General features: G+C 47.2%; 2 protein-coding genes across 6 annotated transcripts in view; one reads left to right on the top strand and one right to left on the bottom strand.

The window, feature by feature from the left end:
* MIS12 (MIS12 kinetochore complex component) overlaps positions 1–15,278 on the bottom strand; it is a 30,592-nt gene extending 15,314 nt beyond the window's left edge. Inside the window, exon 1 of one of the 3 annotated variants that reach the window (XM_063953685.1) lies at positions 15,044–15,278. The gene's annotated coding sequence lies outside the window, so the exon portion shown is untranslated. Of the gene's footprint in view, positions 1–14,770; positions 14,840–14,903; positions 15,011–15,043 lie in introns of those variants that run through there. The other 2 variants (XM_063953684.1, XM_063953686.1) reach the window with 2 other exon arrangements.
* An 87-nt stretch (positions 15,279–15,365) lies between these two features.
* The window catches only part of DERL2 (derlin 2), a 70,679-nt gene continuing 60,415 nt past the window's right edge, over positions 15,366–25,629 (top strand). The window contains exons 1-2 of one of the 3 annotated variants that reach the window (XM_063953682.1): positions 15,366–15,505; positions 17,542–17,607. In XM_063953682.1, coding sequence (XP_063809752.1) covers positions 15,485–15,505; positions 17,542–17,607 — 87 coding nt within the window. In that variant the 5' untranslated portion in view covers positions 15,366–15,484. The other 2 variants (XM_063953681.1, XM_063953683.1) reach the window with 2 other exon arrangements.

The following is a 25,629-nucleotide window of genomic DNA, read 5'->3' as shown; positions in this document are numbered from 1 at the left end:
ATGGACAGTTAGAAGGGACTATCTGGCCAAGAACTGTTTTGAAGCCGGCCAGCCATGAAAAATAGGCTTTTAATTACCTATCAGTAAATCCTTTTCTCGTATGCCATAGAGGATGCTGAGGTTCCATTTAGTACCATGGGGTATACACGAGTCCACTAGGAGCCATGGGCACTTTAAAAGTTTAATAGTGTGGGCTGGCTCTTCCCTCTATGCCCCTCCTACCAGACCCAGTCTAGAAACTGTGCCCGAGGAGACGGACATACTTCAAGAGAAGGAAATACACAGATAGTGGAGAGATTCACACCAGCTCATACAACAAAAAAGGAAAGCCAAGCTAACCAACTTGGAACACGAAGCATTGGGCAGGCGCCCAGCATCCTCTACCGACTACGAGAAAAGGATTTACCAGTAGGTAATTAAAATCCTATTTTCTCTCACGTCCTAGAGGATGCTGGGGTTCCATTTAGTACCATGGGGGATGTACCAAAGCTCCCAGTATGGGAGGGAGAGTGCTGAGGTTCCTGCAGAACCGATTGGCCTCTGAGGACCTAAAGTTTGGTCAAAGTATCGAACTTGCAAAACTTATCAAACGTGTTCGACCCAGACCAAGTAGCTGCTCGGCAAAGCTGTAAAAGCAGAGACACCCTGGGGAGCCGCCCAGGAAGAACCACTTTACGAGTAGAGTGGGCCTTAACAGATTTTGGACACGGCAAGCCTGCCGTAGAATAAGTATGCTGGATAGTAAGCCTGATCCAACAAGAAATCATCTGCTTAGAAGCAGGACACCCAATCTTGTTGGGATCATAAAGGACAAATAGGGAGTCCGACTTCCTGTGACGAGAAGTTCTCTTCACATAAATTTTCAAAGCCCTCAATATCCAAGGACTATGAGGTAATTGAGGTGTCAGTAGCCACTGGCAACACAATAGGTTGGTTGATATGAAAAGTTGACAACCTTTGGAAGAAAGTGCTGACGCATTCTGAGCTCAGCTCTATCCTCATAGATAATCAAGTAGGGGTTCTTGCATGATAATGCCCCCAATTCCGACAGACGTCTAGCAGATGCCAACGCCAACAGTGTGACCGCCTTCTAAGCAAGAAACTTGACATCCACCTCCTGTAAGGGCTCGAACCAATCCGATTGCAGGAACTGCAGCACCACATTAAGATCCCACGGTGCCGTAGAAGGCACAAAGGGTGACTGGATGTGCAGAATCCCTTTAAAGAATGTCTGAACCTCAAGGAGAGAAGCCAATTGTCTCCAGAAGAAAATGGACAAGGCCGAACCTTGATGGAACACAAGCGTAGGCCCACATCCACACCAGCCTGCAGAAAGAGGAGGAAACGTCCCAGTTGAAACTCCACCGTAGGAAACGTCTTGGACTCACACCAAAACACATACTTTTTCCAAATCCGATTGTAATGTTTTGACGTTACTCCCTTCCTAGCCTGTATCAGGGTAGGAATGACCTTTTTCGGAATGCCCTTCCAAGCCAAGATCTGGCGTTCAACCTCCATGCCGTCAAACGTAGCTGCGGTAAGTCTTGACAGGCGAACGGCCCCTGTTGTAGAAGGTACTCGTGAAGAGGAAAAGGCCTCGGATCCTCCAGCAGTAATTCCAGAAGATTCGCGTACCAAGCCCTTCTTGCCCAGTCCGGAGCAATGAGGGTCGCCTGAACTCCTGTTCTTTTTATTAGTTTGAGAATCCTTGGGATGAGTGGAAGTGGAGGGAACACATACACTGACTGGAACATCCACGGACTTACCAATGCGTCCACCGCCACTGCTTGTGGGTCTCTTGACCTGGAGCAGTACCGCCAAAGCTTCTCGTTGAGGCGAGAGGCCATCATGTCTATCTGGAGGTACACCCCATCGGCTTGTCACCTCTGCGAACACCTCCGGGTGGAGGCTCCATTCTCCTGGATGGATAGTGTCTGCTGATTAAGTCCACTTCCCAGTTGTCCACTCCCGGAATGAAGATTGCCAACAGCGCCACCGCGTGCCTTTCTGCCCAGAGGATGATTCTCGTTACCTCTGACATTGCAGCTCTGCTCTTCGTTCCGTCCTGTCTGTTTATGTAGGACACCGCCGTTACATTGTCCGACTGAACCTGAATGGCCTGATCTTGCAGAAGATGTGCCGCTTGTAGAAGGCCGTTGTATATGGCCCTTAGTTCCAGAACATTTATCGGAAGGATGGATTCCAGACTTGACCACTTTCCTTGGAAATTTTTTCCTTGGGTGACTGCTCCCCAACCTCTGAGACTTGCATCCGTGGTTAGAAGGATCCAGTTCTGAATGCCGAACCTGCGGCCCTCGAGTAGCTGAGAAGTTTTCCAGCCACCAGAGGAGTGAAATTCTGGCATTCGGCGACAGGCGTATTCGCTGGTGCATGTGAAGATGTGATCCCGACCATTTGTCTAGGAGATCCAGCTGGAAGGATCTCGCATGGAATCTTCCGTACTGTAGAGCCTCGTAGGAGGCTACCATCTTCCCTAGAACGCAAATGCACTGATGAACAAATACCCGGGCTGGCTGCAGAACATCCCGTACCGTTGATTGGATCACCAACGCTTTCTCCACCGGTAGAAACACCCTCTGCACTTCCGTGTCGAGTATCATCCCCAGGAAAGGTAGTCTCCTTGTCGGCTCCAAATGTGACTTTGGAGGGTTCAGGATCCACCCATGATCCTGGAGTAGTCGAGTTGAGAGAGCAATACTCTGCAACAACCTCTCACTGGAAGATGCTTTTATCAGCTGTTTTATCAGCTGTTCGTCCAGATATGGAATTATGTTCACTCCCTGCCTGCGGAGGAGTAGCATCATCTCTGCCATGACCTTGGTGAACACCCTCAGTGCTGTGGAAAGGCCAAATGGTAGTGCCTGGAACTGATAGTGACAGTCCAGTAACGCAAATCTGAGATAAGCATGGTGAGGCGGCCAGATCGGAATGTGAAAGTACGCATCCTTGATATCCAGGGATACTAGGAAATCCCCTCCTGCAGACCTGAGATCACACTCTCAGAGACTCATTTGAATTCCCTCAAGTACAAGTTCAATGACTTTAGGTTTAATATCGGCCTTACCGAACCATCCAGTTTCGGTACCACAAACAGGATTGAGTAATAACCCTTGTGTTTTAGGCGAGGTGTAACTGGAACAATAACATATGTTCGAACCAATTTTTGAATGGCTTCCTGTAGGATAGCACTTTCTGTCAGCGAAGCTGGTAAGCCTGATTTGAAGAATCTGTGAGGTGGGAGTTCTTGAAACTCCAGTCTGTACCCCTGGGCAACAATATCTCTTACCCAGGGGTCTGGGCATGAAGACGCCCAGATGTGACTGAAATGTTTTAGTCTCGCTCCCACCTGCTCGATCTCCAGGCTGGGAGGTCCACCGCCATGCTGAAGATTTTGAGGAAGCAGAACCTGGTTTTTGTTCCCGAGAACCTGTTGGTGCAGGTTTTCTGGATTTTTCCCGACCACCCCTAAAGAAGCTGGAAGGGGGTTTGGACTTAACTTTTGCGGTCCGAAAGGACTGCAGTGTAGACGTAGGATAAGATTTCCTAGTTGGTGGTGTTGCTGAGGGAAGAAGGTTGACTTACCCGCAGTTGCCGTGGAGATCCACACATCCAATGCGTCCCCAAATAGAGCCTGACCTGTGAAGGGTAGGTTCTCCACACTTTTCTTGGATTCTGCATCCGCCGTCCATTGGCGTAGCCAGAGTCCTCTGCGCGCCGAGACCGCCATGGAAGTAGCCCTTGCGTTTAGCATGCCAAGGTCCTTCATGTCCTCCACCATGAAACATGCAGAATCCTGTATGTGCCGTAAAAACAATTCAATGTCACTCCTATCCATAGTGTTTAAGTCCTATAGTAATGTGCTTGACCACTTTACTATGGCCTTAGAAATCCACGCACAAGCAATCGTGGGCCTTAAAGCCACGCCAGCAGCTGTGTAATGATTTGAGCATAGTCTCAATCTTGCAGTCAGCCGACTCTTTTAAGGCGGTTGAACCAGGGACAGGTAAAACCACCTTTTTAGACAACCTAGATACAGAAGCGTCTACTGTAGGTGGGTTTTCCCATGTCTTTCTATCCTCTTCAGGGAAAGGGAAAGCAATGAGAATTCTTTAAGGGATCTGGAATTTCTTCTCTGGGTTTTCCCAGGATTTTTCAAATAAAGATTTTAACTCTTTAGAAGCAGGGAAGGTAGGCAAGGATTTCTTTTACCAAAATTGAGAAGAGAAGGATTCCTCCTGCTTGGGTACCTTCTCAGAAATATGTACAACATCCCTAATGGCTTCAATCATTAGCTGCACCCCTCTAGCAAGGGATGCTTCTCCCCCCTGCATATCCCGATTACCGTCCCCTGTATCAGAGTCGGTAGTGTCAACTTGCATTATCTGGACAAGTGTACGTTTTGTCGGGTATGTAGGTGGGTTGTTTGAGGAAGCAGCGGGAGCTGAATACTTCCAAACCTCTACAGATTTTCTCAAAAACTGCTCCTCTTTCTCAGTATGAGACATCCTTGTTGAAATCTGGGATATCATCCCCCTTAAAAAATCCACCCATGGGGGTTCGGATTCCGAAGGCTGGGAAAGTACATTACAGTCCTGAGTACATGGGATAGACTCCTCGGGAGAAGATGCACATTCTGCTGCACAGGACACAAAGTCCCTAGACGTGGTAAAGTGGATATACACACTTACACAGGAAACGGTCAGAGACAGTTTCCCCCACAGTGCCTTCAGAGAGTCAGAGTGTAAAAGGAGCCAGCCACACAGCGCCCTTGTAGGCAGTTATTATGATAAAAGCCTGGCGCTGACTAATTAACCTTAATAGGGTAACTAGTACTATAAGCACACTCCCCCCCGTCTATAACACCCTGGTACCGCAGAGGTATTGCTGGAGTTATCTGGAGGGCAGCGCTCCCTGTCAGCATCTCTGTCTGTATGTCTGCAGGGAGAAAATGTCACTGGTGAGTGCTGGATCCACTCTGAGAGGAAGCCCAGCCCCTTGCAATGGCGCGCGGCTTCCCGCCCTAAGTTGTTTATACTGGCCCGAGGTGTTTGTTACTAACAGCAGGGATTAGCCCCTGTTAGCCTAGTGACCAGTTTAAAGGTGAAGTGCGCTGGCCCTGGACGCCCCTCAAGCGCCTACACAGTGTTGTTGCTGAGCCTGCTGGAGCGCAGCCTGTCAGAGCTGCGCTCCCACCCTTGTACCGCCATTCCCACCAGCGAACCGCCGCCGCTGTACTCTCCACTCTTCTTTCTTCTGGCTCTGTTAGGGGGTGGCGGCCGTGCTGCAGTAGTGAGCGGTTGCCTCGTGGGCTTGCGATCAGCACCCTCAGGAGCTCAGTGTCCTGTCAGTTGAGATAGAGAACCATTAACTTCAAGAGTTGGTTCCTACTCCCCCCCCCCCCCCCCCTCCCCCCTAAGTCCCACGAACCAGGGAGGCTGTTGCCAGCAGCCTTTCTGTAACCTAACAACTCAGAAAACAATAAAACTAGGAAAACTCCTAAGATCTCCCCTAGCTGTGACCGGCTCCTCCGGGCACATTTTCTAAACTGGGTCTGGTAGGAGGGGCATAGAGGGAAGAGCCAGCCCACACTATTAAACTCTTAAAGTGCCCATGGCTCCTAGTGGACCCGTCTATACCCCATGGTACTAAATGGAACCCCAGCATCCTCTAGGACGTAAGAGAAATGGCAAAGACTATTTTTTGGCATAACTTCCCCAACAAAAGTGTAAAACTAGCAATACCTATGTCTTGAAAAAGTCCTTAGTACAGAATGAAACACATAGGGGTCAATTCAATTCGGCAACTTATGAATAGCGCCGGGAATTAGCTCCCAACGCTATTCAATTCAGCTCCAGTTAAGTCGGCGATGTCCCGTTCTCGCCGACTAAACAGGTTGAATTGTCGGGAGAACGGGCATTCTCCCCGACTTAACATCCCCGGGGATGAGAGAAGAAATCCCGACAATTGCGGGTAACTAGCAGCTGAATTGAATAGCGTCGGGAGCTAATTCCTGGCGCTATTCATAAATTGCCGAATTGAATTGACCCCATTGATGAGTGACACCTGGTTTTGCATGAATACAAATATCATCCTGTAGCCACATTGATCCTTACTACACTTGCAAGTAACACAGTGAGAGGTGCAACATTTCAATTACTTTAGACCAGCCAGTTGGAATTTAAATACCAAGACATCAGTGATGGCAGCTGCAGGGACACTGCACCAGTGTCCTCAAATGAGCTCTCCTGGCTCCTGCTGAAACACCTAAAAAGGCTGCTAATATACTCACCAGATGGATGTGGCCAAAGTTTTTATTTCGCTTATAATCCCAAACAGCAATGAAATTGATTACCCGTCTCTTTTCTGCTGCTAATAAGATCATTTGCCCAGATGCTCATGCTGTATTACCAATACCGCTTTACACTGCCTTTAAAACCCCAGGTTTTTGCTCATTGGGAAAGGGTCTGGAATAAAAAACAAACAAAAAACAAAAACAGGTCTTTACCCAGGAATCCAATCCGTGTAGCGAGCGGGGTTGGATATGGGTAGGACCTGGGTTAAGGGGATGTGTAAACAGCCGCTGCAGTGGCAAAGGGGTAACGGTCCATACACACTGGGCGTTTTTGCCCAGCGTGTATGCACAGCGATGATCGCTGACATTGCTGGGCTGAAAAGCGCTCAGTGCATACACACTGATCGCTTTTCCCCCCTGCCCAGCGATGTCAGCGGGGGTGAATGGCTTTCCATAGCAGGACGCTCAAAATCGCCCAGTGTGTATAGGCCTTAAGTCTTGGGTCTGACCTGGCTTGGAACCATGTTCCAAATCTTGGTGGAAAAGGGGTATAAATTGGTGCTACACGACTTCTTTTGGATTCCATTAGGCTGAAACTGCAATATAAAAAGGTGTTTTACATCCAGTGATATATGTTTTTCTGTATGTTTATTATGGAAACTTTTTTTTTTTTTAAATTCAATAATTTTTATTTGAGTTTTCGATTTTGCATCAACAATTTACACAAAAAACAAACTTAAAACTACACACATACACAATATGCACATAAACAGCTGTACATGTATAAGGCACATGGTACATCAAGTGGATATAATGTCTCATAAGTCACACAGTCGTAAAGTGTCGGCGTCTGGGAGTAACACAACCCAAACATATCACTTCCAATATAAGCAACAGCATAGCAGAGTAAGCACAGTATATCGAAAAACAACATAGCAAGGCCGGCCGCGAGGATATCCACCTCCAAAACATCCCAGAATAAAACAAGGAGAGAAATACAAATCTAGACTTCATTTATCCTTGAAATATTTAGAGTCCATCCACCTGCCAAATATTGTAAACAATTTCCTCTCCACCTTCCTAGCCAGGAACACAAATTTTTCGTGTGCAATAGTTTCGTTGACCAGGAATATCCAAGCCTTAGGTGCCGGGGCCTCACCAGCCAGCCACAGCCGGGCTATACAGACCCTAGCTAAGGCACATAAATTGATGACATATCGCCTGCTAGGCGGATCTAAAGCTTCCTCGTCCACAATCAGCAGTGTACACAACGCAGGCGTACATACAGAAGAGGGAATACCTGTATCACTTACCGTACCGTATAATAGCCGTCCAGAACAGAGACACGCCAGGGCACACCCAAAGTAGATGCCAGAAGTCGGCACCCATGGCTCCACACTTAGGGCACCGTGAGATACGAGACCCCCCAATATGTGCTAACCTCACCGGGGTCATATACACTCTATGCAGAATATATAATTGTATTTGCTGGTATCTAACAGAGGAAGTGGAGATCCGATGGGCTCCCATAGCAGTATTCCATGCATCATCTGATAGCATACCCACATCTGACTCCCACCTACCCCGAAGAGCAGTTAGAGGGTCAGTATGATGCATCTGGAGAATACGACCATATATCCTAGAAACTAGGTGTCCAGAGTCCAGCGTCTGCAGCATTAATTTGACCGGGGAATCAGCGAGGACTGGAGGGCCATTCGGAAACTGGGCAGCCAAAGCGTGCCTCAGCTGAAGGAATCGAAAGAAGAACCCTGAGGGGACATTATGCGCCTGTTGAAGTTGTTGGAATGAGATAAGGGTCCCATCACTATATAAATGGCCTAAAGAGAACACTCCCCAGTTACCCTAAACCTCCCGGACCTGGAGTTGACACAGTTCCGGCAACCCGTAAGTATTATCCAGTGGGGTATCAGGATCAACACCGTGACCACGCATCACAGAGTGCACCAATTTCCATATTAGGATGGATTGTTTAATCACTGGCAATGTGGACATTTTGACGCTACCACAAAGGAGTGCTGTAATGGGGAGCCCCCAGGGTAATCATGGTGCAGCATCAGCGAGTGCAAAGCCAGGGCATCGAGGTCGTTAACCCACTCCCAGACATGCGTCAGTTGCGCCGCATAATAATAAAAACGGAAGTTGGGGAGAGCCAAACCACTTATTTCCCGTGACCTGGTCAGGGTATCCAATCTCAAACGTGCCCGCCTACTAGCCCACACCAGGGAGGAAAGCAACCTATTTATTTGTATAAAAATCTTCTGAGGAATATAAACGGGAGAGTGCTGCAAAACATATAGAAGTTTGGGCTGGAAGACCATTTTTACCATATTAACCCTCCCCGTGACCGGTAAAGGTAGCTTTCCCCATGCCTTCACCCGGCTACGGAGATATGTTATTTGTGGAGTAATATTTAGGGAGGAAAATTTTTGAGGATCATTAGACACCCAAATGCCCAGATATTTGAAGGAGTCCACCCACCGCAGCGGGACCCTACCAACGGGGAGGCAGGAACTTCGCCCTGAAGTGGGATAATAAAGGATTTCTCCCAATTAATCAGGAGCCCAGAGTATCGCCCGAACCCAATAATAATTTCCAAAATCCTAGGCATAGACTCAGCATAGCGATCCACAAACAGCAAAACGTCATCGGCATATAAGGCCACCCTGTCCTCACGGGCACCCACCTTAAAGCCAGAGATCCCCACATCCGCCCTCAGGAGGCACGCAAGGGGTTCAATGGCCATAGCAAACAGAGTAGGGGACAGTGGGCAACCCTGTCGCGTACCTCTAGTTAGGGGAAAGGAGTGAGATACGAAACCATTAACCGCCACCCTCGCCGAAGGAGAGGAATACATCAATCGAACATATTTAATAAAGTTTGGGCCTATACCAAATCTACGCATAACTTCCCACAAATAAGCCCACTCCACAGAATCAAAAGCCTTAGCGGCATCCAACGAAACGACTATGGAGGAGGAGGGGTCCTTGCGGGGGATTTGTAGGTGAGTAAACAGACGTCTAAGGTTAATAGAGGTCGATTTATTGGGCATAAATCCCGTCTGATCCGGGTGTATGATGTGAGAAATAACTGAATTTAATCTGCCAGCCAGCACCTTAGCCAAAATGTTAATATCAGTGGGTAAGAGGGATATAGGGCGATAGGACTCAACTTTCCTAAGATCTTTGTCAGGTTTAGGGAGAACCACAATCGCTGCCTCCGCCATAGACGGGGGGAGAGACTCCTGTGCAAAGATTTGGCCATACAACTCAAGTAGACGAGGGACAAAGAAATCCAGGTGTTGCTTATAGACCTCAGAAGGTATGCCATCCAAGCCCGAGGCTTTACCACTAGGGGAGGCCCTGATAGCGGCCATAATTTCATCGGATGAGATAGGTGCCTCCAAAAGGTCACAAGCCTCACTGGATAAGGTGGGGAAACAAACACTGTCTAAATAATCGTTCAGTTGCGACGAAGTACAATCCAGTTTAGATTCATATAAGCGGCTATAATAGGATACAAATTCAGCCGCCATTTGTGGAGTCTTAGTCAGGGAAACACCATCAGAGTTCACAATCTCAACCACAACACTAGTAGGTTTATCACCCCGGACCAAAGAGGCCAGGTACGTCCCCGGCCTATCACCAGTAGCGTAAAAGGTATGGGACGAGAAAAGGAGTCTATGCTGAGTCTTTTCCATTAGGTAATCTTTCCATTCCCTCTGAGCCGATAACCAGGCTAGCTTAGAACTGTTCAAAGAATCTTGTAAGTATTGTAATTCTGCAGCGACACTCTGGGCCTCCAGCTCAGCCTCCCGTCGCCTATAGAAGGACTTCAAACTAGACATCCGTTTAATCAAACTTCCCCGCATAAAGGCCTTAAACGTGTCCCATAGATTAGAGATAGCTTTTTCGGCACTGTTCAGTACAAAGAATTCCCGCCATGCAGCCACCAGGTCATAGCCGTCCCCCATGTGAACGAGCCAAAATGGATTAAATTTCCATACAGCTTGGCCCCTAGAACAGTTAAAGTCTAAAGTAAAGGTCAAAGGGGAGTGATCTGATATACCCCTAGTCTCATATCTAATACTACCAACCCTGGGAACCATGTCCTTCGCCGCATCTAGCACATTATTGAAATCCCCGAGGCAAATAACAGATATACCGGGGGATGAGGCCATGAACCCAGCAGCCTTCTTAAGATCATCAGGAGAGTAGGGAGGGGGCACATAAACAGCTAGGAGGAGGACAGGGACATAAAATAATCTACATTTCAAAAACACATCTCCCCCAGGGATCCGTTTGTATAGACTCCAGCACGAAGGGGACGGTCCGCCTAATAAGGACTGAAACTCCACGAGAGGCAGAAGTATGCATGGAGTGGTACGCCCATCCCACCCAGGGCCTCTTCAATGAGAGAATCTTACTCCCCACCAAGTGCGTTTCCATAAGGCAGACAATATCAGCGGCATAATGTTTAATCTGTCGGAGTACCAGGGACCTCTTAACTTTATCATTGAGCCCTCTCACATTCCACGATAACACTTTAAGCCCAGCCATAGTGCATCAAAAGTATAATAAGTGCAACACCCCGCGGCCAGCCAATTCCGCCATGCATAAATTCAGTTACCGGACACCATTGCTTAAATAGTACAGCATCAAACCATGTACATTCACAACATACACTTCCACACAAAAGGTAAATACAACCCAAAACCTTCCCCCACCCCCCTCCCTGTATACCACCCCCAACATGCAGCATACTTGGATCCCAAAACTGAGTGCAAATACCTAAAACTAAAAATAAACAAAACTTCGTAGCACCATTAACTAGTGCAAACACACCTTAAATCGGGGCCAAGAATATAATGACTCTCGGGAGAAAAAGAGGTAGCCTCCAGCGGGCGCGAGAGAGTATATAGATATGTATAGATAGACACCAGGGCCAAAGTCTCCAGTTATAATGCAAAGTGTCCGCCTAATGCAGCAGGGATGCAGGGACTGTCACCCCCAAACAACGCCGTGGGACGTAGAGGATCAGTCCCCCGCCAGTAACCTCCAGGCACAGCAGGGAAGCTCGCGCCACAGATGATGAGGGCAGGGTCAGCGAGCCAGAGGATTAAAACAGGAGGAGGGGGGAAAGGGTGTATGCAGCCCAATTACCACCCAACCAGCACAGTTGAGGCTCCAAGTGTTAATCTTCCCCACAGTAGTGAATGTGCACCCCGTGTACCGGGGTCCCAGTGTGGATGGGGACATACAGCAGCAGGGGGTCCAGAGAATGGCCGCTAAGGCAGGCATCCAGCAGTATGCAGGGTGGCCACGCTCCCCTCCAGACTTCACCCACGATTAGAGGGGTCAGGCAGTGCAGTCCCGCGGACCGTTTATGAGAGCCCCGGCCGGCTGCAGCGGCGGACAGCGGGAGTCGCACTTCCGGTTTCCCGGGCAGCGCGAGTCCGTGGCAAACAGAGCGTTGCAGGGAGCCCCACACAGGACTCCTCCCGGATACTGCAGGAGGCTGACGGAGCGGCAGAGGAGAGCCCGGCGCTCCCGTCGTCCAGGTACTTGGCTGGCCGCAGCGGGCGGCGGCAGGGAACAGGAGCCGGACTTCCGGATAGAGCACGAGGCAGCAGTCCCACACGCCAGCCCAGCATAGATCAGGGCCCACATGCTCACAGGGCTCCAGGACCTCCGTAGACAGCGGCAGTAGGCTCAAACCCGTTCCAGGGGGGGTAGGAGATGCTCACACACCGATGGCCCCAGTATTAGACCCAGGGTGGGTGGGTGGGGGGGGGGGGGGGAATAAACTGTGTATTATTATCATCATCATCTTGTGATTCAATGAACCAAAGCAATGATATACCGAATATATTTATTTTAAATACAAAACAAACAAACAAACTGGAAAACAGCACTGTGACGCCTTTTCGTTTTTATTTATCCAAATATTTTTACCTAACTACTGGTGCTAGTAGACATAGGTGCCAGGGCATGTTGTTAATTATGGTTCTCAAAGTGTTGGCATGCCCTGGGCCTGGTAGCTATTTTGGGCACCAGGCCATGTTTGAAACTGTAGGAGGACAGAAAGCATTTATTCCAATTATTTTTACAACCGTTAACACTGTACCCACCAAGATAATATCCATAGTGCTATTAGGAATAAAACTGGATATTCCTTAGGAACAGAGAAGAGCAGGGGGGCTAGCTGCATTCCCCCCCATCTCAAACCCCTTTATTGGGGTCAATTCTATTCGGCAACTAAAGAATAGCGCCGGGAATTAGCTCCCGACGCTATTCAATTCTGCTACTAGTTGCCCGCAATTGTCGGGAATTCTTCTCTCATCCCCGGGGGATGAGAGAATAAACCCGACAAAAGTGCTGCCTCGCGGCCGGCGCGAGGCTGATTCTGTCGGGAATCAGCCTCGCGCCGGGTAGTTAAGTCGGAGAATGCCCGTTCTCCCGACAAAACTACCTGTTAAGTCGGCGAGAACGGGACATCGCCGACTTAACTTTAGCTGAATTGAATAGCGTCGGGAGCTAATTCCCGGCGCTATTCTTTAGTTGCCGAATAGAATTGACCCCATGGAGTCCACACAATGCAGGTCTTCCCTCTATGGCTCTGGTGCTGATAACCCTAAAAACTAGGGAAGGACACCATATTGGGGAGACCAATATCAGTTAAAAGTGCTGGTTACAATTTAGGAGGAACAACCTACAGTGGTGTAGCCTGCTTCTCATCTTCTAGTGTGCTCACGCTGTCCATACCCTATTTAAATATTGCTTTCATTGACTTAGGAGACAAATTATATTCTAGGGGGTATGTTTACTAAAGTGCTGAAGTATTTTTAATAGTGGAGATGTTACCCATAGCAATCAGGTTCTAGCTATTACCTTCTAGAAGGAGCTAGGTAAATGTAAAGTAGAATATGATTGGTTGCTATGGCCACATCTCCACTTCTAAAAACCAGCAGTTTAATAAATATACCTCTAGGGATGTGAGAGGAGAAAGGATGTTTGACTAAATGACTGTTAGAGACAGGGGGATCTATTCAAGAAGCAGTAAAAAGTGTGGAGAAGAGAGCCGGTGGAGAATTTGCACATGGCAACCAATCAGCACTGAACTCTAAAGGGCCCTACACACTGGCCGATCCACCGCCGAGCTGCCCGACGGCGGATACGGCCGACGAGCGACCTGGCGGCGGGGGGGCAGTGAAGTTTCTTCACTCCCCCCGTCACGCGGCTCCATTGAAGTGCATGCAAATATGGACGAGATTGTCCATATTTGCCTGCATGCACAGCCGACGGGGGACCAGCGATGAACGAGCGCGGGGCCGCGCATCGTTCATCGCTGGAGCCTCCACACTGAAAGATATGAACGAGTTCTCGTTCATTTATGAACGAGATCGTTCATATCTTTCAAACAAATCGGCCAGTGTGTAGGGCCTATAACTAATACCCTCTTGCGCTATACTAGATATATGATACGGCTGAAAAATTCAATACATCAGATCTTATATTTTATAAGTATAATAAAATGTATTCATACACAATAAATCACAATTTTTTTAAAGCAAGACTGGTCTTATTAATATAATAAAAATCTTTGAATAAGAATAACAAGTATATATTATACTAAACGGAGGTGGACTTAAGCATAATCTGTGCACAGAAGGGTATATACTATTATGTAAGGAAATAGCTCAGTCCGTGAATATTAGTCAATGCGTAACCACTGTCAGCTGCTAGTTAGAACCCGTACACTGATTAAATATCCATATAGTTATTTTGTATCACAGTTCCTTTAAAAGTAACCATCCAGCACAAAGCAATAAACTGCGTGAGAACCGCTCCAAACTGAAGTCTTACGTGAGGCTTAAGCCAATGATACCAGCAAGGAGGAGTCCCAGTGTCTACCGAGGTGGTCTCTGGCTGCAGGAATTGGAATATGTGGTGATAATGTTAATGTACTCTCTATACCTACACTATCTATTCTACATGTGAGCTTATGTACATTATGCATATTCAAATATTTCACCATGTTATTAGAAGTTTTGTAACACTGAATGATGACATAGTGTGGTTATATTTGGTTCTGTCTCCATTTTTATTGCAATTAACATTTTTACGTTTTGCATCAGCAGGACTTTCAGTAGCCAAAAAGGTAACTTAAATGTGTACCCCTTATTTCCAATGGAAACACAAAATATGAACTATGCTCATTTGTCCTCCATCTAGAGATAGCAATCAGTGGGTTAACCATCGATGGTTGTTATCCATTCACACATCTAGCTATGCAAACATTTTGGACCGGGACTACAAGAACTCTACAAGATACTACAACAATAAAATCATCACACAGCAGATTCCATCTCTCCTCATACGGGAGCACTATGTGTGGAACTGGTGTCTCCTACAGATATGGCAATGTCCAGCTACTTACAGCCTCAACATCAGGGCAGATGCCATTATGCCCTGTCAAGGAAGGGCGACCCGATCACACGTATGAGTGCAGCATATACATAGCCCCCAGCCGCCCACACAGCATAGCAGGACGCGGGGCCCGGCAGGGTTACCTTCTGTTGCATGACCCGCAGACACCGCTCACAGAGATGCTGTCTCCCTTCCCGCCAAGTCTCCAACACAAACCAGCAACCGCGCCCGGCACTCTCACAAAACTGGACGCTACCTTCTCATACGGTCACACCCCTCTCACCAGTCACTTGTAACAGTGCATCCTGTGACTGTCTCGCGAGACCAGGAAGATCAGAAACGGCCATGATTGTTTCGGGAAACTCATCGGTTCATTTTTAGGAACAGCGCCGAAATTCCCTTCTTGCTGACACGTTACCAATCACAGATATCTGACATACTTCATATTACTTTTGCCTCCACATTTTGTTCGTTTTCTATCACAACCCTAATGCTGAGTGATTTTTGTGCATCATGTGACTTGGGGCGAGGCCCGCCCCTCACCGTGTAATCCGTATTAATAAAAGCCACAGGCACAGCCATATCCGGGAATATATAGCAGGCGTCAGTTCTTACTACTAGAAAGTTATTCTCTCACCAATCAGGACTCACTAGCAGACGCCACGCGTACCAATGGCAGGCAGACGTGACATCGAACACGTGGGAGGTGGGAGAGACAGTGCGGATGACCAATAAGAAGACAGGAGTAAGAGCAGTCGGGCGCTCATTGGCCAAGCGGTGTACTGGCATTTGAATGTGTCCGTATGATCGATGTGAGAATTCTGGCCGAGGCGGAGATGAGAGCGGGCGAGAGGTTGGAGGCAGCAGCAAGATGGCGTACCAGACCTTCCGGCAGGAGTACATGCAGATTCCCCCGGTGACCCGCTCCTACACCACGGCCTGCGTGCTCACTACCGCTGTAGTGGTAAGGGCCAATCTCCGCCCACCTCCTGGCACACCGGTGGTCGCCGGGGCTGTACCGAGCTGTCACCCGTCCGAGTGTCAGTCGAGTCCTGGGTGGCTGATTACCCAGCTATTAGCGTCCATAAAGCCAGCCACCCCCGCCTCCACATGCACCATGGTCTCTCGGTAATGGTGTTGTCCTCAGCCGGTGTTATATTGCACTGCTCCCCTGGCCACAGGGACACGTCACTCAGCGCAGAGGGCAGTATATGAGGGTACTGTATTGTACAGCGTCCCTCTATGCTGTACAGTGCTGAGGATAGTCCTGTGTGCTAATGAGGAGGCTGCGCTACCATCTACTCACTAGTTGTTGCTAAAGTTTTATGTATGTTCCTGAAGAATGTATGTGACACGTCCTTGCTGACTTCTTACTGTGGCTATCTCTACATATATCAGCAACCGGCATAAAATCTTGCAAGAAAGTACTATTAACAGATTCAATTTCTACAGTATTTTTGATTTTTATTTTGTTATTTTGTATCTTCTCTATCTAGCTTTTACTGTCTAGTGTGTATATATAGTTTGGTTTAGTCTAATGCTAGATGCACACTGCAATAATTGGGCTGATCAGCAGGTTGATCTGACTATTTTGGGTGGGTACACATCAAGCCAATATCTGCACTAGGATATCTGCATCCACTAGGACGTTAGAGAAATTGTGTTTGCTCAATTGCGTGCTCCCATAGGTCACATACAACATCTTCCGGTTGGCCGTGCTGCACAGCCAACCGTACAAAGCACATGTGGCTCTGTGCATATTAATGAAGGTCAGAAAAACATCGGCTTATGTGTACAGTCAATCGGGGATGGTTCGGGACGAAGGGAAATCATCCCAACCATCGGTCTGATTGCCCGTCGTTCTGCTCTCACCATTGCATAGCACATGGACCTGACTGACATTCACAAGCCTGTCACATCGGCTCCCGACAAAGGAAATGCTGCACCACATTACAGCAGATACAAACCTTGTCAGAAAAATTGGATGTACAAACAACTTTGAAAATGTGTTGTTCAAATGGGAGCGATAATTGTGCAGTATGTGTATAGAGGAGCTCAGATTTTCTCTGGATTGTATTAGCTGTCAGTGAAAGACTTTGTGGATTGTTCCTTTTATTTGTCAGTTGTGTTCCTAGCTTAAGGATAGACATTTTTGGAGTCAAAATTGAAAGTTGTAGCTAACTTGGCCCAACCTTACCATTGACTTGTGGATTTTTATACACAGCCCTATGGGTGGTGAGCAAAAATGAATCCAGCAGTGTCGTAAGTGTGACATACAGCCGCTTTCACTCACGTCGCAAATTAACCCGCAGTTGAACTGGATTGAGCCCTAAATGTGTCATTTAAGTTTAAAGGCTCTGTTTTTCTCAGATTCTCTACATGAATTCCTGTTGTACACCCTCTTTCTAATTGAAGAATCTGTCTTCGAGGAATATGGCATGCAGGCTTCTGTCTGCCTCTGGCCCTACTGTCATCTGATTTAAACACAGATCGATGGTTTGTTTTTTTCAATTGTAAATTTGATTATGCTGATTATTTTCACGTGCAAAAAGCATTGTCTTAATACATTAATTTAAAACTGCTTGATTTGGCATCCTTATCCACACATTTCTAGGGAAACAAATGCTCTAAGTGCAGCCATTACATTTTCCATTATGTTTTGGGTTTTTACAGTAGAAAAGAGAAGTCTGCTAACACATTCCATGCTGTTATGTGCAGTGTTTTTTGTTTTGCTAAATTGTACTAAAACTATTTGCTTTTTTTTCTTTCTTTCTCTTTCAGCAATTAGAACTCATAACACCATTTCAGCTATACTTTAACCCAGAATTGATATTTAGACACTATCAGGTAAATATAATTTTAGTTTAGTTATAAGCGTAATGTTTTGATTACTAGGTGTGCTTTAAAACTTGGCTTTGTTAGCTAGAACAGATTCTTCTCACAGGAAGTATAGTGCCAGCCATGTATCCTGGTTTCATTTCTATTTAAAATCAAAATTTTGCATGTACAGGAAATTACATATGATTATATGCATGTACTGGCTAGAGATACAGCTGTCACAGGATTTTAAAAAAAATGTGTATGTATATAATTATATATATTTTTTTTTTCACATTTCTTTATTAATACAGAGTTAGACCACCGTTTGCCTTTAATACAGTTTATGGAATAAGTATCCAAATGATAGGGCGACTGTTAAAAGGTTCACAGTCAAGAGGTCCATAGCAAATGGTCAACGTGATTTTTATTTTTTTAACTTATTTAATTTTTTTTAAATCTTTCATAATTTACCATCCACATGGGCTACGATTGGGAATAGTAACCTGTTCCGAGTGTAGCGGAGCGAGGAGACGTGGTACCATAATTGGGGTTCCACATGCTGGAAGGGAAAACTTCTGATGTAGACCATTTTCATGTCTACCTTTTGACTGTGTTGAAGTTGTGCATGTCGACCATTTGGTGAAGACCTAGACACTGTCATTCTCTTGACTGTCTACTTATTACTATACCATAACCTATGGAGTATACTCCTGCAAATTCTGAATAGTATGTAGTGGAATGTATAACCTCTACAAGTTACTTGAGAGGTGATGGAGGAGGGGTTTTACTTCTCGCTAGGGTGGCCAATCGCGGTATACCGGGATTTAGGGCAAAAAATGTCTAGGATTCAATCCTGAGGTTGGAAGGTCCAATCACTGGGATTGAGGGATCAGCATTGAGCGTCCGCAGGACGCTCAGACGCTGCCCGGCTTCCTTCTTCCGGTGAGGTCACGCTGTGCCGCCGCCGCATGGGAGGGGGGGGGGGGGGGAGAGGCTGTGCAGTTTCCCGCCCGCGGTATCTGGTTAGTTATTGTACAGGGCGAGGGGGCGGCCACATAGTTAAAAGCCAAAACCTGGAATCCCAGGATTGCCCATTTTTTCAATCCTTATACCCGGGATTGAAAAAATGGCCTGGGTTTGGCTTCCCTACTTCTTGCTCTGCTCTAATACTGACTACAGTGGTTCAATGATCTTTAAGTAAGTGTGCTGGCCAAAAGTTCAGTTTTATAATATTGAAGCAGAGATTGAACACTCCTGCCTGTGTGTACGGAGGGCATTGTCATCTTGAAAAGTTGCTTTACTGTTGGGAAGCAGCGTTTGGACCTTGAGATGCAACTGGTTGTTTGAAATAACCACTTAGTTCCTGGCAGTAATTCCGCCCTTGATAGTAATTAAAGAACCAACACCACATACTTTAGGTATTGCTGGTCGAACCGTACAGAGCCACTTCCATGTTTCACAGTTTGTGCCAGGTATTCAGAATATAGGCTTCCTTGGGTATTCTTCATGCATATGCCTGGATCAATGTAGAAAACGGAGTGAAGGATGACTCATCGGAGCACATTATCTGTTTCCAGGCATCAGATGTTCAAGTTTTATAATGCTGAAACATTGTGTCCCATCTTCAGCATTGTCATTAATCATAGTTTCTCTTATGTCCTAGAGGATGCTGGGGACTTCGTAAGGACCATGGGGATAGACGGGCTCCGCAGGAGACATGGGCACTAAAACAGAACTTTAGGTATGGGTGTGCACTGGCTCCTCCCTCTATGCCCCTCCTCCAGACCTCAGTTTATTACTGTGCCCAGAGGAGACTGGGTACATTACAGGGAGCTCTCCTGAGTTTCCTGAAAAGAAAGTATTTTGTTAGGTTTTTTATTTTCAGGGAGCCTGCTGGCAACAGACTCCCTGCATCGAGGGACTGAGGGGACAGAAACAGACCTACTTTAATGTTAGGCTCTGTTTCTTAGGCTACTGGACACCATTGGCTCCAGAGGGAACAGAACGCAGGTCTCACCCTCGCCGTTCGTCCCAGAACCGCGCCGCCGTCCTCCTCGCAGAGCCGGAAGATAGAAGCCGGGAGAGTATGTGAAGAAAGAAGACTTCAGAGGCGGCAGAAGACTTCAGATCTCCCACACAGCACACACACGGCAGTCACTGTAAGGGCGCAGGGGGGGCGCCCTGGGCAGCAATAAGGACCTCCAAATCTGGCTTAAATAGTGATATACAGGCTAGGCACTGTATATATGAGACCCCCGCCAGTTTTTTTTTTTTTTTTTTTTTCTAATTTTTCAGCGGGGCCGAAGCCCGCCGCTGAGGGGTCGGAGCTTGTTCCTCAGCACTCACCAGCGCCATTTTCTCCACAGCACACCGCTGAGAAGAAGCTCCCCGGACTCTCCCTTGCTTACCACCGTGAAAGAGGGTTTTTAAGAAGGGGGGGGGGCACATCATTTGGTGCAAAATAGATGATAACAGCGCTATCTGTGTAAACATATTGTGTTTTTTCCCTGGGTCATTAGTGCTGGCATACTCTCTCTCTCTCTCTCTCTCTCTCTCTGTCTCTCCAAAGGGCCTTAAGGGGGAACTGTCTTCAGATAAGAGGATTCCCTGTGTGTGTGGTGTGTCGGCATGTCTGAGGTAGAAGGCTCTCCTAGGGAGGAGGTGGAGCAAATGACTGTGGTGTCTCCGTCGGCAACACCGACACCTAACTGGTTGGGTATGTGGAATGTTTTAAGTGCTAATGTGAATTTATTGCACAAAAGGTTGGACAAAGCTGAGTCCAGGGGATGTACAGGGTGTCAAGCCCTGCCTGCTCCTATGTCACAGGGACCTTCGGGGTCTCAAAAGCGCCCACTATCCCAAATAGTAGACACGGATACCGACACGGATTCCGACTCCAGTGTCGACTACGATGATGCAAAGTTACAGCCAAAATTGGCTAAAAATATTCAATATATGATTATTGCAATAAAAGATGTTTTGCATATCACAAAGGACCCCCCTGTCCCTGACACGAGGGTTCACATGTATAAAGAAAAGAAACCTGAGGTAACCTTTCGCCCCATCTCATGAGCTGAACAAGTTCTTTGAAAAGGCTTGGGAATCTCCAGACAAAAAACTGCAGATTCCCAAAAGGATTCTTATGGCGCATCCTTTCCCGAATAAGGACAGGATACGGTGGGAATCCGCCCCAAGGGTGGACAAAGCGTTGACACGCATGTCCAAAAAGGTAGTGCTGCCATCCCAAGATACGGCTACCCTCAGGGATCCTGCTGATCGCAAGCAGGAGACTACCTTGAAGTCCGTTTACACGCATTCTGGTACCTTACTCAGACCAGTGATAGCGTCGGCTTGGGTTTGTAGCGCTGTAATAGCGTGGACAGATACCTTATCGGCGGAAATTGATACCCTGGATAAGGATACCATGTTATTGATCCTGGGTCATATTAAAGATGCTGTCTTATATATAAGAGATGCTCAAAGAGACATTGGCCTACTGGGTTCTAGAGTCAATGCTATGGCGATTTCTGCTAGACGAGTCCTATGGACCCGGCAATGGACAGGTGATGCCGACTCAAAGAGGCATATGGAGGTTTTACCTTACAGGGGTGAGGAATTGTTTGGGGAAGGTCTCTCGGACCTGGTCTCCACAGCTACGGCAGGTAAATCAAATTTTTTCAGAAAAAACACGGGCAATGGCTGTCCCGTTACATCGGGCGCTAATAAATTAATTAAAGAAAACACCTGATATATAATGATTAATATAATAGCAGCTCCTACAGGGCAACTGGATGCCAAAGACAAAAATGTATACTTAATGTTCTATAGAAAACATTTAAGGAGCGCTAATATCCAATAAAAAACTTTTAATATTAGAGATAGTGGAAAACCACTTATAATGATTAGTTTATGAGTTAAAAACATAAGCAGTGCAAATGCATATACATGTATAAGAAATCACATTCACAGTAAAAATAAATTTAAATTAACTGCAGTTGGCCTTTGTGCCAATTATTTAGGTATTTCAGTCCACAGTCATAGATAGGGCTGGTGGCATCCGTACTGATACAGGGGTAAGTAAATTGACTCCACAAGATAATTAGGATTTACTAATGGATTTATGCAAAGGGTTTGTTATATTTGTAGTATGCTGTTGCTCACCCCTGGCATTAGGATCCGGTTTCTCGCTCGTTATTGTAGACGCTGATTCCCGTCAATAGCAAGTAGCGGAGGTGATTCTCGGCAGCCGACAGCGTCTGTAACGGGTTACCCGGCAAGGGAATACCCGAGATGAGGCAGCACCTCAGCAGAACGGGGCTTTTCCAAGCACAGCAACAAGAGTTGAGCAGGAATGGATCCAATAAACGTGATGGAGAGAGACCGTACTAATCCCTTAGTAACAGTAGCGGATGATCCGTGGAAGTCTCCAGCAGTGGACAAGCAGTTAGAATGACCCTCTACGCGTTTCTCCGCCCACGATATCGGGGTTACTGTTACTAAGGGATTAGTACGGTCTCTCTCCACGTTTATTGGATCCATTCCTGCTCAACTCTTGTTGCTGTGCTTGGAAAAGCCCCGTTCTGCTGAGGTGCTGCCTCATCTCGGGTATTCCCTTGCCGGGTAACCCGTTACAGACGCTGTCGGCTGCCGAGAATCACCTCAGCTACTTGCTATTGACGGGAATCAGCGTCTACAATAACGAGCGAGAAACCGGATCCTAATGCCAGGGGTGAGCAACAGCATATATACAACCCCTTTGCATAAATCCATTAGTAAATCCTAATTATCTTGTGGAGTCAATTTACTTACCCCTGTATCAGTACGGATGCCACCAGCCCTATCTATGACTGTGGACTGAAATACCTAAATAATTGGCACAAAGGCCAACTGCAGTTAATTTAAATTTATTTTTACTGTGAATGTGATTTCTTATACATGTATATGCATTTGCACTGCTTATGTTTTTAACTCCTAAACTAATCATTATAAGTGGTTTTCCACTATCTCTAATATTAAAAGTTTTTTTATTGGATATTAGCGCTCCTTAAATGTTTTCTATAGAACATTAAGTATACAAATCAAATTTTTTGCCTTATATTCCCTCACAGCCTAAAAGTGCCACATTATCAGATACAGTCCTTTCGGTCAAATAGAAACAAGACAGTACGAGGATCGTCCTTTCTTGCCAGAGGTAAGGGCAGAGGGAAAAAGCTGCCTACCACTGCTAGCTCCCAGGAGCAGAAGTCCTCCCTGGCCTCTACAAAATCCACCGCATGACGCTGGGGCTCCGCTGAGGGAGTCCGCCCAAGTGGGGGCACATCTTCGACTTTTCATCCACATCTGGGTCCACTCACAGGTGGATCCCTGGGCAATAGAAATTGTTTCCCAGGGGTACAAGCTGGAATTCAAAGAGGTGCCTCCTCGCCGGTTTTTCAAATCGGCCCTGCCAGCTTCTCCCCCAGAAAGGGAGATAGTTTTAAATGCGATTCACAAATTGTGTCTTCAACAGGTGGTGGTCAAAGTTCCCCTGCTTCAACAAGGGAAGGGGTATTACTCAACCCTGTTTGTGGTCCCGAAATCGGACGGTTCGGTCAGACCCATTCTAAATTTAAAATCATTGAACCTATACTTGAAAAGGTTCAAGTTCAAGATGGAATCGCCAGCCTAGAAGGGGGGGATTTTATGGTATCACTGGACATAAAGGATGCATACCTTCATGTTCCCATTTATCCACCTCATCAGGCGTACCTGAGATTTGCGGTACAGGAGTGTCATTACCAATTTCAGACGTTGCCATTTGGGCTTTCCACGGCCCCAAGGATTTTCACCAAAGTAATGGCGGAGATGATTTTGCTCCTGCGCAAGCAGGGTGTCGCAATTATCCCGTACTTGGACGATCTCCTCATAAAAGCGAGATCACGAGAGCAGTTGCTGAACAGCGTGTCACTTTCAATGAAGGTGTTGCAGCAACACGGCTGGATTCTCAATATCCCAAAGTCACAGTTGGTTCCTACGACTCGTTTGACCTTCTTAGGCATGATTCTGGATACGGACCAGAAAAGGGTATATCTGCCGATAGAAAAGGCCCAGGAACTCATGACTGTTCAGGGACCTATTGAAGCCAAAACAGGTGTCAGTGCATCACTGCACTCAAGTCCTGGGAAAGATGGTGGCATCTTACGAGGCCATTCCCTTCGGCAGGTTCCATGCGAGGACTTTCCAATGGGACCTACTGGACAAGTGGTCCGGGTCACATCTACAGATTCATCAGTTGATCACCCTGTCCCCCAGGGCCAGGGTATCTATCCTGTGGTGGCTGCAGAGTGCTCACCTTCTGGAGGGTCGCAGGTTCGGCATTCAGGATTGGATTCTGGTAACCACGGACGCGAGCTTCCGAGGTTGGGGAGCAGTCACACAGGGAAGAAACTTCCAAGGTCTTTGGTCAAGCCAGGAGACTTGTCTTCACATCAACGTCCTGGAGCTGAGGGCCATATACAACTCCCTTCGTCAAGCGGAGACTTTGCTTCACGATCTACCGGTTCTGATTCAGTCAGACAACATCACCGCAGTGGCTCATGTAAACCGCCAAGGCGGCACACAGAGTAGAGTGGCAATGACGGAAGCCACCAGGATTCTTCGCTGGGCGGAAAATCATGTCAGCGCACTGTCAGCAGTGTTCATTCCGGGGGTGGACAACTGGGAAGCAGACTTCCTCAGCAGACACGATCTACATCCAGGACAGTGGGGACTTCATCAGGAAGTCTTCGCACAGATTGCAAGTTGGTGGGGACTGCCCCAAATAGACATGATGGTGTCCCGCATCAACAAAAAACTACAGAGGTATTGCGCCAGGTCAAGAGACCCTCAGGCGGTGGCAGTGGACGCCCTTGTGACACCGTGGGTGTTCCAGTCGGTCTATGTGTTTCCTCCTCTTCCTCTCATCCCCAAGGTGTTGAGAATCATAAGAAAAAGAGGAGTACAGACAATTCTCATTGTTCCAGACTGGCCGCGAAGGGCCTGGTATCCGGATCTGCAGGAAATGCTCACAGAAGATCCGTGGCCCCTTCCGCTAAGACAGGACCTGTTGCAACAGGGGCCCCGTCTGTTCCAAGACTTACCGCGGCTGCGTTTGACGGCATGGCGGTTGAACGCCGGATCCTAGCGGAAAAGGGTATTCCGGATGAGGTCATTCCTACTCTGATAAAGGCTAGGAAGGACGTGACAGCTAAACATTACCACCGTATATGGCGGAAGTATGTTTCTTGGTGTGAGGCAAGGAAGGACCCTACGGAAGAATTCCATCTGGGCCGTTTCCTTCACTTCCTACAAACTGGAGGGAATTTGGGCCTAAAATTAGGCTCCATTAAGGTTCAGATTTTGGCCCTATCCATTTTCTTTCAGAAGGAATTGGCTTCTCTACCAGAAGTACAGACTTTTGTGAAGGGAGTGCTGCATATTCAGCCTCCTTTTGTACCTCCGGTGGCGCCTTGGGACCTTAACGTGGTGTTGAGTTTCCTTAAGTCCCACTGGTTTGAACCACTTAAAACGGTGGAATTAAAGTATCTCACTAGGAAAGTGGTTATGTTGTTAGCCTTGGCTTCGGCTAGGCGAGTGTCTGAGTTGGCGGCTTTGTCTCACAAAAGCCCCTATCTGGTTTTCCATGTGGATAGAGCAGAATTGCGGACTCGTCCTCAATTCTTGCCAAAAGTGGTTTCATCTTTTCATATGAACCAACCTATTATGGTGCCTGTGGCTACATGAGACTTGGAGGATTCCGAGTCCCTTGATGTAGTCAGGGCTTTGCAAATTTACGTGGCCAGAACGGCTCGGTTCATAAAAACGGAGGCACTGTTTGTCCTGTATGCAGCCAACAAGGTTGGCGCTCCTGCTTCTAAGCAGTCTATTGCTCGCTGGATCTGTAACACAATTCAGCAGGCTCATTCTACGGCTGGATTGCCGTTACCAAAATCGGTTAAGGCCCATTCCATTAGGAAGGTGGGCTCTTCTTGGGCGGCTGCCCGAGGCGTCTCGGCATTACAGTTGTGCCGA

Source organism: Pseudophryne corroboree, chromosome 2 (assembly GCF_028390025.1).
Source record: "Pseudophryne corroboree isolate aPseCor3 chromosome 2, aPseCor3.hap2, whole genome shotgun sequence".
Classification (NCBI taxonomy): Eukaryota; Metazoa; Chordata; class Amphibia; order Anura; family Myobatrachidae; genus Pseudophryne; species Pseudophryne corroboree.
This window is presented reverse-complemented; position numbering and strand designations above follow the sequence as displayed.